Genomic DNA, 18,610 nt, shown 5'->3' with positions numbered 1-18,610 from the left:
ATTTCTAAAATTTGGTATTGATACTTCCACCATGCAAAATTGAAAATAAATCATATTGTACATTAAAATAAGTATTTATGTTGTCTAACAACAGTACAGCTCTTAAACTGATGCACAAGGTCTCAGAATGGGCCAAAACCAACGTTTTTTTCTGAGAAAATGTTAATCTTCATCCATTAAAAATTGTTCACTTTGACATTTAATATTAAATTCTTAACGAATATTCATTAACTGTGGGTTTACTACCTTAACTATCTTGCATACTGTAAACTTAAACAGCTACCATCCAGAAATGGAGGGAAATATGCTGAAGGTTAGAAACAAAAACAACTTTTTCGTAGTCAAAATGTTAATTCTTCATCCATTAAAAATTTGCCGAGTCACATCAGCCACAATCCTCCGGCCATAATCCTCCGGCCATATTTGTTGTGAGTTATTACAGTGCTTCCAGCTCAACGGCTTCCAAAGAGCCAATACCTGCTGCTGTGTTTGCTCAGTCTGATTTGTCGGGATGGCTGTTTGTTTGGCTGGAGGGTTGTGCATTTCTCACTTGGCACAAACAGTCCGAACCTCAGCGAGCAATTAGAGCCGGGCATAAACCAGTGTGGAGGCTATTGATAGAGGGACTGGAGAGGAATGATGGACACAGGGATTGCATTGTAATGATGCGATTAGGATCTAATCTGAGCTTTGACAAGCAGTTTGTGTTATTCAAAGACACAAAAGGATCAAAGAAAGTGTAAGCTAGTTAACATACATAATGCTGCTGTTTGGGTGCTGTGTTGTGTTCTCAGGGGTCAATTGGGGAACAAGCACATATTTTTGTTGATGATTTATTGAAAAGGCTTTGAGAGAATCCTTCTATTTATTGAAATCTATCTGTATCTTTTGAAGTTACTTTGATTTTTACACGTTGCACTGTAACAGCCCTGCCAGCTGGCGTGTGCGAGGGAGTGTGTGAACTGTGATTACTGTCCTGCTGCTTCCCAATAACAAGTCTAATGGACTACAGTAAAAGAAAGAGAAAAAACAACAACTTTAATCACAGTTGGCCGTGTATTATTGCTCAAAACAGACTTAACGGCTGAATGTTTTTGCTGTATTTATTGTTATTTATATTGAGGGAAAACATCTAGTCTCATTTAACCCTAAAAGCTTTCACACCAACTTCTCTTTTTATAACTGACAACTGCTTTTAGCCTACCATTATATCACATGATTCTGATTAAACTACTTCAGGCCTGAAGCCCTTTTCCATTAGTTGACAACTTCCCACATCCATGTTGTTTTCTGTCTGTTGAGCACCAAAACGACATCATTTTTCTGCAAATTGCCTCTTCACAGTGACAGCTTGAATCCCTTTCAAACAAGTTCGCTTTCCAGTTGACGTGGATAGTCGAAATAACAAGGAACAACCCAGAATCCCTTTCTCAGAGGGAAGACTGTGGAGATCTCTATTGTAGAAGTCTTTTTATATGAATCTCAGTCTCCTCTCCGCTATAACCTGTGGCTTCTTGGAATAAAAAGCGACCAACAAACTGGTCAAAGTATTTTCTCACCTGGTGCAGAAGCTGTCGGAGGCGATGGAGCTGAGACTCCAGCTGTTTGTTGTGTTCCTCTAGGATGTGCATGCGGGCCTCCAGCCGGCCCTTGTGTTGCCGTAGCAGCTTAGCCTCAGCGAGAAGATCGGCCTCATCGGGATGGCCCTCTGACTCCCAGGGGCCTCCAGCAGGGGCCCCTCGCTGGCCGTGCTGCTCCTTTAGCTGCTCGTACTCCCTCTGCAGGGTCCTGGGAAGAATGGTAACCAACACATTTATTTTAAGGTAATTGCTTAAAAACTTTCTGAATGAGATAAAGTTAATGACTTGAGGTTCACATCTCTCGACCCAACCGAACACCTAAGGGTGAACTTCGGTTTGTAAGCCAGTGACATCTGCCACCAGCAACCAGCAACCATCAAAACACCAGACAGAGAGCTTTGAATTAGCAGAGTGATGTTTAACCCTCCAGTGTAGTCACAGATTCTGGTAAAATCTCTGCCCTGGAGCATTGAAGCCGGCCTAAAACCTTACTAAAACTAGGTTGTTGTTGTTGTTGTTGTTGTCAACTTTTCATGTTTAATATCACTAAAATATTCTTAAACAGAGCATTTAAAGCTCTTTTCTGAACCCAACAGTTTGCTGCCGCTCAGAAATAGCATACTCATATTTACTTCTGTTTTCTGCTTTCTCAGTGAAATCCTCTTTAAAGTGGATAGACAAACATAAGGACCTCCTGCCGGATCGCTTACCTCACCCGCTCTCCATCAGCCATGCTTTACTTTAGCTGGCATTCCTGAGCATGGCAGTTAAAGCCGATTCTTCAGCTCTCCTGGAGAGTGTGTGTGTTTGTGTGAGTAATCAGTGTTAAATCACTCGAGCTGAGTGACTGGTAGTGCAAAAGCACCTATGCAACAAAAGATTGCATAGTGACTCTGTCTCCAAGCCTTCTCCATTTACTAATCAAACAGTGGAAGGACTTGGCGTGTGAGACAGACAGGGGTGCGGGAAGTGTGTGTGTGTTTATACATTGTGCACTAGAGTGTGATATGAACTCAAATGACACTAAGAAGCTGCAAGTAAACGAAAGACCAACAAAAGAGAAAGTTGATTTTAAAACATTTTTCATGAAAACATTTCCAGCAAACTGACCTTACAATACTCTTAGTAATAATTACTTCCAGTTAGTCTTCAAGAAATGTTTGCTTAATTGTCAATCTTAAAAAGACTGTCCGAACAAAAGCTCTATTTTTCTCTATATCTCTTTTTCCACCCTAAAGCTTTTTTAAATGGACATTTTCAATGCCTTACCTTTGCTCCTCCTCCAGACGACCTATGATCCGCTCAAGCTCGCCTCGTTCCTCCCTCTCCACGGCCTGGAGGATCTGAGCAGGACTCTGAGGCTGACTGCAGGGGGAGCCCTCCCCGCCCAGCGTCTGACAGTACTGCAGGATCAGAGCATGCTCATCGTCCCTGAAGGTGAGAGAGTGCAGAGTCATGTGATGAGTGAGGGGACCCAAAATCTGCTTGTCCCTGAGTCCGCTCAGTTCATATTATTTTCAGTAAGGAAAGTGCAAAGAGTAAATTTAGTTGTGCTTTAGTTTTAGCCATGGCTATCTTGCCTTGTAGCTATACTTAATCGTGCTTTAGCATTAGCTGTATATTCTTCTCTGTACGACAATTTCATTTATTGTTTTCAGTAAATGTATACATTTATAACATCATTATTTAAATATTTTAAAATACAAAACAATTCAGATTCTTGTCTTATCTGCGTTATGCAGTTAAACTGTGTGTGGTCATTAAATTATGGCTTGAAGAGCCCAAAGGAACTTCACATGAACACAACAATACATGAACTTCAGCCTTTTAGGTACAATACACAATATACTACACAATATAATGAAGCTGCCTTTCATTTTCTACTCATGAACCAATGTGAAATGATTTAAATTATAATGAAGTGGTTACAAATGTGAGGAAAAAATTCAGCTTACTGGAAAAACAAATAAAAACAGCAGCTTCCATTCAGCTAGTTTAAACAAGGACAGCAGTAGCTGCCTTGATATATAAGATCTTCAGCTATAGTAGGTCTGCTACACTGTAAGATCCACAGTCCCAGGTGGAACAGACATGCGTCAGGCTCTATCATCTGATAACTGTGACAAGCGAAGGCTGTGAGGAGATGGAGGGAGCAGAGAGGAGAGGAAGCCTGGGTACAGACAGAAAGATGTGGACGGACTATATGCTAATGGTGGTATCACTATGTGTCCGTATACTGTACATGTCCGTTTCAATATGTCCTTTATAAGTGATCTGAGAGGGGATGGCAGGTCTCGCCTAAGCCCACCTTTCTTCTGGAACACAGCCTGAGCCTTGAAGACACAAACCTGACAACCACACGAACAAAATCAAAGCTGTCATACTGATATTTAAATCAGCTTTCCAAAGCTGTCATTCCAGGGCAAGTCTGACAAGAATTGTATGAGAAAGTTTGGTAAAGTGGCGGCACCATGTGTGCGGGTGTCAATCCATTTCAGACTCTTTTTAGGCCATGTTTTCAATGGATTCATGCTGTCTTAATATCCAGCAGTGCTGACCCTGCGATTCTCTAACATTTATACAGCACATAAAAAGAAATACCTCTGGACTTGGACAAAAAAAAGGTTTTATTATAGAGATAGAGTCTGCTACTGCCTTTATCAATGTTGATAATAGATTTAAATAGATGTTTCATTTTATTACAGCTTGGGTCTTGTTTTTGATGTTGTGGCAAGTGATTCTATCAGTAATGAAAACATTATACTCACTACAGTAGACATTAAGATCTGAGAGCATGGTTATTAGAAAACTGAAGTCTAACAGAAACAAGGCTGCAGTCCACCAGAGGGATTGTAAGCAGTGAAACAGAAAATGACTAATCCATCATTGCACTGGAAACTGTACACCTACAGCTATGGTTACGATACTGGGTTTTGTTGAACCATAAAGCAAATTTGTAAACTTTTATGGGTATTTAAAACAGCTTGGGTAATTGTTTCATAGCAAAGGCCAAACATGAAAATTTGAAATCATAACTCGCTTATGTTTCCTGAGCGGGGCTTTTTACTTGTCGTATTGTCAAATAACCTTTTCAAGTTACAGAACACTGCATTGACCTCTATGAATGAAAATAGTGCCATACTTTAAGCCACACCTCCAACAGTGCTATCCTGGCAGGTACTCCTGGCACCTTTTTAAATACACAGTGACTTGCCATTAACTCGGTTCGCACTCTCTTATCAGGGCCAGACCATAACTGAGCGCATAATCCTCGGCTATAATGAGTGAGTTAATCAAATAGGCTCTGGAGAGCAAGCTGGCAAACGGAAAATGTCTCAGACACCCTTGAATTTCACTGTAGGAGACTACAATGCATTTTCAGAAAGTATCCTGAATGCTATTATCACCACATGCATAATAAGAGAGGTTACTATTAGGAAGCTTTGTCTTTTTCTAAGATGACATGAATTATACCATTTCATGACCAAGACTGGGGCGAGAGGAGAGCTAATAAAAGCCATGCAGAATAAGGCTTTCACCTCTTTTCACATTAAAGGAAGAATATGTCAAGCCAGCAGCCTCCCATATACGCTCAAAAGTGTTTTTTATCATCAACCAGCCTGAGCTCCTTGTGTGATTTCAAGCACAAATTTAAAATGTCTTTTCTTTAACAATACGCTTTGCCGCAAGTTTAAACTTTTTATATAAAATGCAAAAAAGAAAGGCATTAATGATAAAAGACTATTAAACTTTCTTAGTGGGAACTTCAAATGTTCTGAATCTGAACCTTTCTGCACTCCCAATTAAAGAAAACATTTTTGAATGCCGCGTTATCTCACATAACCAGTAGATCTCTCTTTAATAAAGTTCCTTCCTAACATTGGGAAAGCACTGTTTCGCACTCCCTTTATACATCAAAATAACTATTTAATTATTTCTGAAAAGTCTTATAGTCAAATACACACACACACACACACACACACACATTAAATTTGAGACACTAGTTGCTAAGTTGACGATATAACAGAAAAATAATTTTACACTGCAACTGTTACAACAAGCAGAGATATAACAACACAACACATATACGAACACACTCACAAAAAACACCCGTTTCTCTATGGAATAAGGGTATGGTCTGCAAAGGAACACAGGGATAATAAAGAAAGCCTTAGTTCCTTTGGTGACACATGAAAATTGGTGGCAGTATGGTCTTCTGGGGTTTAAGACATAGGTCCTGCTCAAACTCAGTGACCAATTAGGCAGCACCCTGGCTACAGACAGCTGCAGCAGGTCTTTATGACTGGCAGGGCTTGCCCTGAGGACACCAAGAAGGGGGGTCATTTGGTGTGGAAATGTGGACTACAGAGGGCAGAACTGGCTTACAAAGCTGCTCAGGAAAACTGGGAGAAAGAGGAAGTGCAGTGAAAAGGACTAGAGGCTGATGCTTTGTGGTGCCGGCTGATGAGGAAGGAACATAAAAGAAGTAGATGAGAGAGGAAGAAAGTATCGGAATGAAATGTATAATGATGTTGAATGGCAGGGCTATTAGCAGCATTGCATTGTAAATTTGAGTGCCATGCTTGGTGAGGGCAAGCGAGGACATGGCTGAGAGGACTTTTACATTATTCATAACTTGACAACAATAGCCTACAGGCCTAATGCCTTTAGCCAATATCTTACATAGCAGGCAGGATCTCTCTATCGTAATAGGGTCTAGCTAAATCAGCTGCCTTGCTTAACTTAATCAACACATCATAAAAAAGTATATGAAACAAGAGACGGTAATTTTCATCAACTCAAATCAGACACACCACTTGCTTTTCTATTATATCTCAGACAAATATATGATGTTGGATTTCATTGAAACATTCATTGGCATCATGCTTGCTTAGCATAACTTTCTAAGTAGTTGGTGCCCCCAAAGACATGTGGTGTTCCCCAGGGATCAAACCTTGGCCCCTTTTGTTCTCTGCATTCGTGCTTTCAGACAGTGTAGAGGAAACGAGTGATAATGAAGAGAGAATACAAATAAAGAGAACAAAGGAAGTCAGAGTTGTAAAATAAAAATAATTTAGAGGATGAAAGATGGGCAGTGGCTGCAAGTCTTTCATTCCCCCCCTCAGGAAAGAGGTTTAAGAATTGCTTTTGTTATCTACTTTTGGGGACTAACCACATATGAGTCCAGTGATTTCATTTTCTAGAGGTCTACTCTTTGGGAAGTTGGGCTTCAAAATACAAGTATTTCAATGTTTACTTCAGCGCTTAGCGTTCATTCTGAAGGTTGCCTGGGCCCAAAGGTAAAACTTGATGAGACTACCACTAAAAATTATGAAAGGAGGAGATGAGAGAAAAGGGAGTACAAAGTAAGATGAAAGGAGGTTTATAAAGAAAAAAAAAAAGATAAATTAAAGGCAGAGAGACAGGAATAAAGGGCACGTATCAAAAGAAAACGGGACATCACTTGGGGAAAGGCTGCAAAACGAGAGATAACCAAACAAAAATTCACGTCCTGAGGCGTTGGCAACAATGTAGTGCTTTGGCTGAAGGTCAAGGAAAACAGGCAACAGACTTTCTAATTAAGGTCTCAGTTTAAGATAAAAGTAATGCAGGACATAAATACACAAGCACTGTAAGCACAGGCACCCACACACTTTATCTCCAGGGCTCACACAGACACACTTACTTATTATTGATATCACTGCATACTGTAGCTGGCAGTAAGAACAGATCAGTGTTTGCAGGTTTTGAACGATCAGAAAGAACAAGCCAAAAACCAAACATGCATGTAATTGCCAAACGCAGTCATCCATGTTACACTATGCATGTTTTTCTAAGCTCAGACACTGCCAGGAAGGCATCTTCTTCTATCCTGTCAAGCACAGGGATGATTGCTAAGAGTGTGTACGTGTGTCCCCACAAACAGCCGGATGGAGTGGTGCGATAGACAAAGAGGCTTGGGTGAAAATCAGCTGTAGGCGGAAGAGAATGGATCTTAGAAAAAGAGACGACATTCAACCACTTCAAACCAAAGGTATTAAAAAGGAAGAGGCAGAAGTGTTGATTCTTAGCTAAGAAGTCAGAACAAACAATGTACAGCTTTTTCTTTAAGAACACATTTAGCTGAGTGGTCTGTTTTATTTTAGAGGTATCTATCAGGCAAGTACTGGTATTTTTTAAGGATTCCAATGCTACCTCAAAAGTAGGGCTTTTAGGGAAAAACTGGTGCATTAAAACATGGCTACTGGCTGATTCTGGCCTCTCACATTTTGACTGACATTTTATTGTTACTGCTTAACATTTAGGTCAGTGTTATTTCATTCATGACAAAGGAAAAAGGATGATAACTTACACCACTGATGTACATAACCTCAATTCTAATCATTTTTGGGGCGTTAATCTTGCTATAATAAACTTTTTTTTTCATAAGCAACTACAATTTATCGCAAAAATCTCCACTTTATTTTATAGAGCTGAGTTGCAAGGCATGTAAAATAAGTATGTTTCCTCCAAATATTACCTTATCTTTCTTCCTTTTGAATAAAACTTTTCAGACTGAAGATTATTTATGTCCCCTTTGAGAGCCTCGTTATTCATTTCATGTGCAATAATAGCCACATTTGGCTTTGCATTACAAAATAATACAGATGAAAAGCGCCTGTATTATTTTGTGCTCCATGCTTAGAAGTACAAAGCCATCGCTGTCAAGGATGTGTGCTGCACTAGTTCTTCTTCTATTTATGACTGTCATTGAAACTTTCTTTTTCTTCGGGGATGTTGCACTTTTATCTCCACAGTTACATTGAAGCAGTTGTTTTTGTTGTCGCTTTGCAGCAAAGCTGAATGCAAATCTTAAAGCAATGACACTGATGTAAAAGTGAGCGAAAGCAAAAGAACTGTGATTGCGTTCTAAATGTGCCCTGGTGGGTGTTTTCTCCCCTTTACTGGCAAATCCATTAGCCTTCATCAGACCATCATCTTCCTCACCTCATTAGCGCCCTACACAGTTGTGTGCGAGAGCCTCTGTGGTGTTTCGTCGCTGGCAGGGATAATGGCTTCCTCTCTTAAATAAGCCACAGTACAAAGCCGAATACAGCAGAGAGGAGTGGGAATAATGTGTTTGACCTGCATTACGACAGCTCTGAGAGGAAAATAAATCCACCTTCTCCAGTTGGCCAACATGTTTTTGTCTTTCTTTTCTTGTCTTACTATTGATCAGATGAAAAGCAAAGTGAGCTTTTGGGAGTCTTCAATCGAAGACCTTCAGTTTCTAAAACACGGTAAGTTCAAGCGGAGGTGAAGTGAGGGAGCGCTGGTCCACACGCTTCATGCCAATCAGCAGGGGAGGCAGAAGCTCAGTGAAGAGGTGGAGTTTGATGCCTCACTTTATCTTCAATCACGATCCTCAGAGGTTTTGGCCATCCTCCAGTGTGCCTTTTCACTGTTGTGCTGTAATTTGTTTCCCCCTGCATTTCTGTGCCATATGAATTATACTGTATATGCTCTCTCCTGATGCACACTTTCAGAAAATATTATTATTTTTGATATATTGTTCTTTGCTCAGTATTGTCTTTGTAATTCATATGTTCAAAGGATTAGGGATGAGAAATGACTCAACCACAGAGCTAATGCTTTGATCTTACTCATGCTTAAAATCGAGGCTTGATGTTGATATTTTTTACTGACAAGTATCTTGTTTCTAGGTAAAAATATAAAGTATAGCAAGATATGGCAAGAGAAATTGATGTAAATACATTTTTATATACATTTGTACTTAAAACAACAACCTCTAGAAATAAAATCTTGAAAGAAAGTACACTGACTTGGTAAGATCTGCAATTCCTGCTGTGCTACACTTCCTGAAACACATTTGAGAAAGATAAAAAAAAAAAAATTCCTGACTGAAAAGTACAAACCTTATACCTCACTGTGTTTGTTTTCTGTGTTTTTTGAAGTTTTGTTTTGACTTTTTTATTCCTTTATTATAGAGACAGGACAGTGGATAGAGTCAGCAATGGGGGATAGAGAATGGGCAATGACATGCAGGAAAGGAGCCACAGGTCAGAGATTTGCACCCTGTTTGCCTGCTTCAAGGACTACAGCCTCTACAAATGGTGCGTGTGCACTAACGACTAGGCCACCGGCGTCCAAAACCTCTTCTCCTCCTATTAGTGAGATCCTTATGTAGAATATCAAAGTCATTTCATACCCAAACATTGCTTATATCCAAAGATAACGATGATGATCTGTGATGTGAGAAAGTGTGTGTGCGTGTGTGTGTGTGTGTGTGTGTTTCTGGTTGAACACACGTTAGTGTGTTTATAAACTCAAAGGCTTTTTGAACCTCAAGAGTTCATTCCCCTGATTAGGATCTCAGAAGGGAAAAGGGACAAAAAGCCCTTCAACTGGAATGTCCGGCAGAGGACAAAGATCTGCCTGCACACAAACCCACACATCCTATCAGAAATGTCAACAGTCCCTCTTCTCATCAGCTTTCCCCTTGATTTTTGTGTGGTTTCTACTTTTTCAAGTTTGCCTCGCTCTCATCTCCTCCGATCAAAGATAGCTGGTTGTTATCAGAGATCCAGAATCCAATCATTCTCACTTCTCATTGTTGGCACTCTAATCCATTACATTTCCTCTGAAGTCCCATCCTTTTCGCTGTATTCAACCTTATCCCATTGTCTCTTTCCTCTCACTCCATCCTTCTCCCAGTATCTCAAATCCATTCTCATCTCTCACACACTCTCCCTGGATCTCTCTCTAGGATTGTGGAAAGACACCTTATTATTTCTTTAGCTGGTGTTGATAAACAGAAGGCAGGGAAGACACATTTCTCGGCTGACCTAAAAAAAGTAAACACTGGAGTGGAAGATTTCTCAGAGCTATAAAAAAGAAGAAAACCAACAAACATGAACAGAAAGGTTGAATTGGACTTTAGGAGCAGATTTGAGTTGTTGGAGGTTGAAACCAATCAGAGTATTTGAATTAATATTGTAAGGAGCAACTGAAGTGATAGAATCATTAATGTAACAGACAGACACACAACCTTTAATTTACATTTTTGACTTTTTGGTTTTTCTGTGCATTGAACTGGTTTAAAAATTGAGTGATGGACTTGAAGTTTTGGGACACTTTAACTTAAAATTGAATGAGCTGTTTTCTCTTTTTGTCTTTCTTTTGTCCTGAATCTACAGTACATTGAAAATCGGTGACAATAGATGAACTTTGAATGTGGTTTTGTAGTCAATATCAGACCTCAATTGTGTTTCTTCTGCCCTGAGATTTTGGCACCCAATTTTATGACCCTAATAAATGCTGGCCTTCAGTTGTGCTACAATAGCTTGTTGATATTGTAGAAAGATGACATTGATATATCTCCTTTTATTTTAAACATACTCTAAATACATTAACAATGTCAACAGATGACTGCAGTTATTTAAGAAAACACTTATTTTTGGCTCTTTGGATTATATTTTTAAGCAGTTCTTTAAGTCTATCCTCTTCTAAAAAAAACAACCCCCCCCCCCATCTTTATCACACTTGGTTCAGCCCTCTGTCACCTACTCTGACATTGCATGGAAGTTCAAAGAGAAAAGTTGGAGAAACCTTTGGTAGAAAAACAACATTCATCCTAATAAAATCAACCCAGAGAAACAAAGACATTTCATTTTTCAAATGAAACTTATGAACACTTACGCACTAAATAATATTGATGGTGACAATGATGATAATGATGATGGTCACGATCAAAGTTTTAATGCTGATTAGAACTCTCAAGAACAGCTGTCGATGTTGTGCTCTGCCTGTCAGCCTGTGTGTGTCTGATCAGACTTAAAGCTGATCGTTTGCACTCACTGACATTGTTTCCTCCTCTCAAGATCTGACTGTTTTCTTCCTCTCTGATGAACGTTGCTTTGGATAAAAGTGTCTGCTAATAAATTGTAGAATTGTAGAAGCTCCCTGAATTGTACTTCCAAATGTTAAATGCAACTAAAAAGTTGTCGTCTGATATGTTTGAAGTTGTCCTTGCATGTCCTTCAATGCAATTACAGCCCTAATATTAATGTGAAGTCATGCAGTAAGAAATCTACAAAGGCTTAAAATAAAAAAAAAGATAAGAAACGACAGAGGGAGACTTACATGCTTCCTGTGGCTGAGCTGCTGTCTGTGGGCAGAGAGCCGTTGGAGCGTTCCATCTGGGCCAACCTGAAATAAAAAAAAAAATACATCATCAGTGACTGACAATTCAATTAAATCTGAGGTTTTAAAAGACTGTCATCAAAATGCAGAACACCAACTTCATCAAATGAGGATCTCATCACCACAGTAGCACACTAATTACATTTCAAATAATGAAGTGAAGTCTCCAGGATGGTGAAATGAAAAATGACCCCCGAATAAAACTTTGTGCATGCACAGACTGCGGCACGGTCTAATGTATGAGATTTTATGTGTATACACATTTGTCTGTGGGATAAAATATTTAAATGTTTCTGGTCCTGGATTCAACCAAAGCAGTCGAGCTAATGAGGCAGCTTCCTCAGATCAAAGCTTGCATTTACTGAACTCTGTAACAGAGACTACAGAGCCAGCCTGCAGATTAAGAACATGATCCACACACTTAACTTCAGGATGATATTGAACCATGGCAGAATAATTATGGAGGGGAGATATGTAAAGTAATCATTCCAATGGTGAAAACTTAAAATTGAGTGCCTTTAATTCCCACATGCAAATCTATACGCTGCACATTTATCTGGAATTTCAGCATCTATATTTTAGATCACATTTTTCTTCACAAGGCCAATCTCTGTGTGGCTGCTGATAAAACAATGCAGCTGGGAAACAGGGAGAGAAGGTTAATGGCGTGTGACCAATGGAAGGCTACAGGCTAGATATAGCAGAGCTGAATCAGAAGCCCCTTTATGATAAAAGCTTTGTGTGGAAGGACAGTCTGGGGCTGGTTTGACACAAGTAACCTTTTAGAGAAGATGTGAGATTCATTCAAGAGGCAAAATGAGACTTCTTGTGGGATATAAATATTCAGACTCATCTAGGACTGAGGCATGACATGTTTTCAATCTCACGGCAGCACAGCATTAGTTTGTTGATGTTTGTAATGATTTACTGGAGATCTCATGCAGTGTACAGCTGTGTGCTGATGTACGCAGCAGGATCGCTGCGAGTGGGTGTTCAAAAGCAGCTTAAAAGGCGAGAAGCTGCTGAGCTAATGTCGCCAGCAACATAGACATGGGTGGCTGCTTGTTTTCTGAGATCGCTCCTGGAGCACACGTTCACATTCTTCTGTCATTTATTGTAAGCGAACACCACCGGAGAAACAGCACATAAACACTGTTCAACTATATATTTTATGAATGTTGTTGTTTACATTATGCCTGATGCCATACAATAAAAAAGTGAGCAATATGCTACTAAAGCATCATGACACTTATTATGCCACAACAGCACATTTCAGCTTTACCCTCTGTTAACTGAAAACATCCAGATATGTGTTTCTTGTTACGTTAATTAAAAAGTTGAAGCTGACATTTACGGCTTCATATTTAAAGATACACTAAACTCAACATTTGTTTCTTTATAGTCTTGGCTGTGACAGAAACTGTGCTGTGCTTATCATCTGTACTGGTGCTGTTGGAGGGGAAACTGCAGAATAACACTTTTGCTTCACTCATTGCATTAAGCTGCATTAAGATTACAAATAGAGGCTAAATTCTTCTTTTTTTCCTCATGTTGTTGGACACATGCTTTCTCATTCTTTCTGTCTTATAAATGTCAAGCTCTAACATGCTAGATCACAGTGCCAAAATAACCAATACATTACTGTGTTTTATTGTATTTATTTTTTGTTTATGTTTGGCTCAGTGTCAGATTTAGAGCTTTGAAAAAGCAAAAGAGCAGGGCTTCTTCTGCAGTACAACACTTTTCCTTTTCAAGAAGCACAGCAGCATTAAACAACGACATGCAACATTATTTGAATTTATGTTAGCCTGCAAGCTGACTGCGTAGTGTAATAGGTACTTCATCAGTTCAATTATTCTTTAAATGTTTCCTTAAAACCTTGAACTTTGTGTGTGTATTTCATGTTTTTTTTTTTTTATTGACTTTGGTTTATTAAAAAAATCTAAATCTAAAAAAAGTCAATGTTTATGCTGATAGTCTCATCTGCTTCTATAGTTTATATAAGAGGCATCAATTTTAATTTCAGTCTGTAACATTGAATAGATTCATCAAAAGATTATCGTTGCATTGCAATATATTTTTAACAGCAGGCTAAAGGCTGATATGGCTCTTGAGATTTTTGAGAGTTATAAAAAAAGCAGGAAATCATTTTTGTTCAAGTAATTAGCTAACGTAATAAAAAACACTGCTAACATCTTTAAAGGGTATTTCTCTTTGTATAATAACTTTTTCTAAATGTGCCCATTTAAACGCAGTTAGAAATGTGTTATATGTGCCCTATGTGGCACCTGAGATGATGATAGTGATATAATAACGATCAGAGGATGCAATGCGTACCTGCTGGCATACTGCTCTATCCTGGAGTGGGTGTCATCATGAGAGAGCTGAGGTGACGGAGACAGCCTGAAAATGAATGAGGTAATGGAGACGAATGAGATTCAGCATGCCCACACAGTCTCATTAACACACAGGGATTCACACAAACATGCACACACACTCGTACACACTCACACTAATGGCCCCCTTCACAACACCTAAAAAAAAAAAAATCTGAGGATCCTAAAGAAAGAAATAGAAGAGCGGGATGATCTACGGAGCAGGTGGATGGTTTTTGACAGCCGCTGTTGGGGTGAGCAACTGAATGCTAGTCGGATGCGTTAGAGAGAAGAAGAAAATGAGGGTGAGGAGGAGGAGACAGTGGGTACGTTTTTTCGGTTGCATGTTCAGCCATCGGATTAGGCAGGCAGGCGGCATGCAGTGCAGTCATGGCTTATTGGGATCGAGGACTTAAGGGTGGAGGTGAGTGAGGAGGAAAGAGGAGTGAAGGAGGTGTCGTTAGAGGGCATTCCGGTCTGGTGGCAAGGTTGGTGTGGTAGCTGGTTTTGAAGATACTCACTCATACTGCTCCGGACACATGCTGATGAGGGTGACAGGGCTGTAAGAGAACCGGAAGGAGAGAGGGAGGGAGGGGAGGGAGGGGAGGTACCACAAAACATTTCAGGGTCAAAACCACTCAGTGGCTCGGAGAGAAAAAAACACAGCAGGTAGAGGAAGATGTGGAGGGGAGAGACTGTAAGACATCAGACGGAAGGAATGTAAAACAGTCAGCGAAATGCACAACACACGTGGTTGTGATTATCCTCAGTGACATTATTTCAAATCTGCGTCAAAGCAGATTTGTGACGCAGTAAATGTGCAACTTGTTGGTCCGTGTTTGAAGGGTCAGGATGAGTAAGTGGACCTGGCAGCACTCTGTAATATAACGAGGTAGTGTGTGTGTGTGTGTGTGTGTGTGTGTGTGTGTGTGTAAGCTTCACAGGAAATGGGTTGATCATGTCAGTTGACATTGCTGCTGTCACACACACTTTATTTAATTGGTTTTTACAAATCCCCCTGCATACACAATGATATGGCCCAAATTCGCTCCTTTTCTCATCTATTCCATGAGGATTTATGGAAATAGCTCGCTAGCAAACACACAAAAATACACTTTATTTTATAGTCAATCTGCTATTGAGAACATCATGAGATTTATTTGTGTACAGGAAGGAAGTCATAATTCTTACAAAGCTATAGACAAAATTCCAAACTAACAATATTAGGTTACTATGAGTTTTTGACTTTCCTATGGTATTGTATATGATTAGCTTAAAAAAAAACAACTTTTCAGCAACCTAGCTAGTGTTCATAATGTTAGCGATATTAATGTTTATGCTAATATTTTTTTACTTTTGTCTGACCATGTTTTTCAAATACGTTATTTTGGCTTGAAATAAGGGCTGATGCACTCCAGATTTTGACCGTTCATTGTTTTTTTAAAAGGCTGAAACAATCACCAATGAAGATTTTTCACATACTCTGGAATTGTACAACTTGGAAGAAAGCAGTATGACAATATAAAAGCATTTAAGCTTCCAAAAGTGATCATGACGTCAGAGCAAAATACCAACCAGAACGATCAACAGTCGTGTCTTAATGTTATTTGAGAAAATGTCTGGCTCCTATCCTGTTATTATTGCAGCTTTTCTCAGATATTCGGAAAATAAATTGCGTTTTTCTGAACAAATGATGAACAGACATAAATAAATGTGTTTGTTTTTCACAGAGAAGTCTGGACTGATATTGTTGGATTTTTCACCACTTTTCACCCCGTGCTGCAGTTTCCACATTTAAGGAAATTTCACAGGGTGACATGCCGTTTAGTGGGTGTATTTCTCACAGCACAGTCGCAGTGCTGGAGCTGCAAGGAGAATGTAAAATTTAGCGTGGAATAAAGATGAGAAAAGACCAGGGTCAACAGGGAGAATGAGGTAACTAGTTAGAGATGATGGCTTGGGCTTTTTACCCGTCCTTTTCAATTTTTTGCATTCAATATGCTCATTTTGTTATTCAGAAGAATGTGAGTAATCATCTGAGCAATAAATTTAGATAATATTTGGTATTCCATTCACCTGAATTTGTCAGTGACACAACTTTAACCTTCAACTTTCACTTTAACCTTCAGATTGTTGCACTTCAAAATAAGCAGTTTATAGAGAAGAGAGTAACACAAGGGAGAAAGGTGAATTAAAGCATAAAAAAATGAGTGAGGGAAAGGAGAGTGGAGGAGACAGAGGGAGGGGAATAATCATGACAGCAGAGACCTTGGGTTTCTGACAAATGTGGCTGCTATAAAGACTGTGTTTGGTCGAAGGCTTGTTGAGAGCAATAACAGGGTCCAGAGCACTGTTCACGTTACACTTCCACTGCTAGTGAGACAGAAGTCTGAGCTGGCTGAGCTGCTGTATATCAACATTAATCAGATAGCATGCTAGAAATACTAGAAAGTATTATTCTTTTAAATGAAATAGATACTGCATCCAATACTTGATCTTAATAAGCTGAAACAGAGTGAGTCAAAGTATTTTAGAGAACACATTCAGAGTGCACCATGAGTTAAAAGATAGTGTTCATTATAGAAATCCTGGTACAAATAAAATAAACCCACTAGTAACCCGTAAACATGAGCAAAAGGGTACTTCTTTTTTCTGAAAAAGCTGCCTACTTGAGGCTACTTAAGAAAACTTGAAACTTGAAACTTGAAAGAAACACTGACTGAGAAACATTAGAAAGCACTAGCCCTAAGAGGTGATGCCTTTCACCTTCTACTCTTGTATTTGTAAAAGCCCCGCAGCATGTGTTTCACTGCCTTTTCAGAGTTTGTTTGTTTCTCTGCTAAATGCCCTAAATGGTTTTTTTAAAAATCCACTTAGTCGCTCATGCTGCTGTAGTCACTCTGTCACATCCAGCACTGCTCCTCTCTGCTGTCCCTGTCCTCTCTTTACTCTGTCAGCGATAAAAGACCATTTGCCCGCGCTGACACCTCAACCTGTCTGTCAGAAACACAGCTAAGAGGGACGCAAAGAGAAACATTAGAGTGTTGGAGTGTCTATTACAGATACTGTACAGATGAGTGGGATAATCCGGTTTATATCTTTTGCATGAAGTACAAACGTAATAGAGTCTTCTTATGAGGCATTTGTATGAGCAAATGTAAAAAAGAGAATCCAATATGTACTTTGGTAATTTAAGTTAGTAATTTAGAGGCAATTTAATAACTTTGTTTGGGTGGATTTTGTAGCAATCTTACATGACAAATATGATGTTATGAATTATTTTAACTCTTTCCCTTCTGTTACAATAATAAAACTATTTTAGAGATGAAGAAGAAGAAAAAAAATAAGGCAAAAAAAAATAAAAATTTGGCCTCTAATTTTCAAACTGACTTACAAACGCATCAACCTCTCCGCGAGGTCGAACATCAGGTTACGTGGGGTGAGTGGGAAACCTCTAGAAAGGTTCTTTTGCATTATCAAATATAGCCGCGACGAATCAAAAATCCTATCCGCTGTGAAATGAGGCAAAGATCTAAGTGGGAGGTGAGAGTAGGTGGTGTTTTGCTCTCTCAAGGTGGAGAGAAACAGAGTGTGGGAGGAATTAAGAAAAAAAAGAAGGGAAATGATGATCCCAGAGTGTAAAGAAAAGAGTGAAAGACAGTGAGTGAGTGCATTAGCGAGGGCAATTATACAGCAGACAATCTCATTTTCTCTTCTGCTGCTACACTCCAACTTTTAAAAGTTTGATTTGTTAAGACCACCAACGGAGACTGACTATAAAGTTTGAGGAATGTTTCCAGGTAATATCTGTTAATTTTTTTTAAATGTATCATTTTTTTAAAACCAATTTTATTTTGAAATACACTCATTTATCAGATTTACAAATACACAAGGTATTCAAGTTGAGAAAATGAAGGAAACAGATCATATTTCCATTGAAATAAACATGGCAGCATATGCTTTGATGTTTACCTCATCTGCATAATTCCTCTTTTCAAGCAGCGACCTCGACCATGTTCTCGTTCCAACAAAAATCTATTTCAATTTAGGTCACAGTGTTCATTTTAGCGGAAATGTAGATGGCAAGAACCACAAAACTGTGACAACTTAGATCTGAAATGAATGCAACATGCTTAGCATTTCTTAACATAAATTCTACATGAGTCTTGTCTTATAGACAGTCTGAAAGCCTGTGGCAACATGTGGATCCTCCACAGCTTACAGTAGAAATTGCAATAAAGTAAGATGGAAAATTATGACCATGAAATACTCCTAAGTATCTGGAGTCCAATTCCCTACTTCCATATTTCCAAATATGTCTTGCAATTTCTCTACAATTCCTCTACTTTTTTAAGGCATTTATCAGGCAGACATCTCTGAGGGAGTTATTTTTCAGCGAGGAGGGGAGGCGAGGATGAAGTGTGATGGGAGGTGAGGAGGAGGACGGGCGAA

The 18,610-nt window shown here is 39.2% G+C and overlaps 1 protein-coding gene across 8 annotated transcripts in view; it reads right to left on the bottom strand.

Moving 5' to 3' along the window:
• The window catches only part of utrn (utrophin), a 180,616-nt gene that overhangs the window by 7,129 nt on the left and 154,877 nt on the right, over window positions 1-18,610 (bottom strand). For 7 of the 8 annotated variants that reach the window (XM_020632857.3, XM_065963756.1, XM_065963760.1 and 4 more), the window contains 5 exons: window positions 14,680-14,718; window positions 14,121-14,186; window positions 11,724-11,789; window positions 2,850-3,011; window positions 1,560-1,788 (listed from right to left, as the gene is read on the bottom strand). In XM_020632857.3, coding sequence (XP_020488513.2) covers window positions 1,560-1,788; window positions 2,850-3,011; window positions 11,724-11,789; window positions 14,121-14,186; window positions 14,680-14,718 — 562 coding nt within the window. The remainder of the gene's footprint in view (window positions 1-1,559; window positions 1,789-2,849; window positions 3,012-11,723; window positions 11,790-14,120; window positions 14,187-14,679; window positions 14,719-18,610) is intronic. The other variant, XM_065963759.1, reaches the window with a different exon arrangement.

Source organism: Labrus bergylta, chromosome 15 (genome assembly GCF_963930695.1).
Source record: "Labrus bergylta chromosome 15, fLabBer1.1, whole genome shotgun sequence".
Taxonomy (NCBI): domain Eukaryota; kingdom Metazoa; phylum Chordata; class Actinopteri; order Labriformes; family Labridae; genus Labrus; species Labrus bergylta.
The sequence above is the reverse complement of the archived record's forward strand: the minus strand, read 5'-3'. Positions and strand labels throughout refer to the sequence as shown.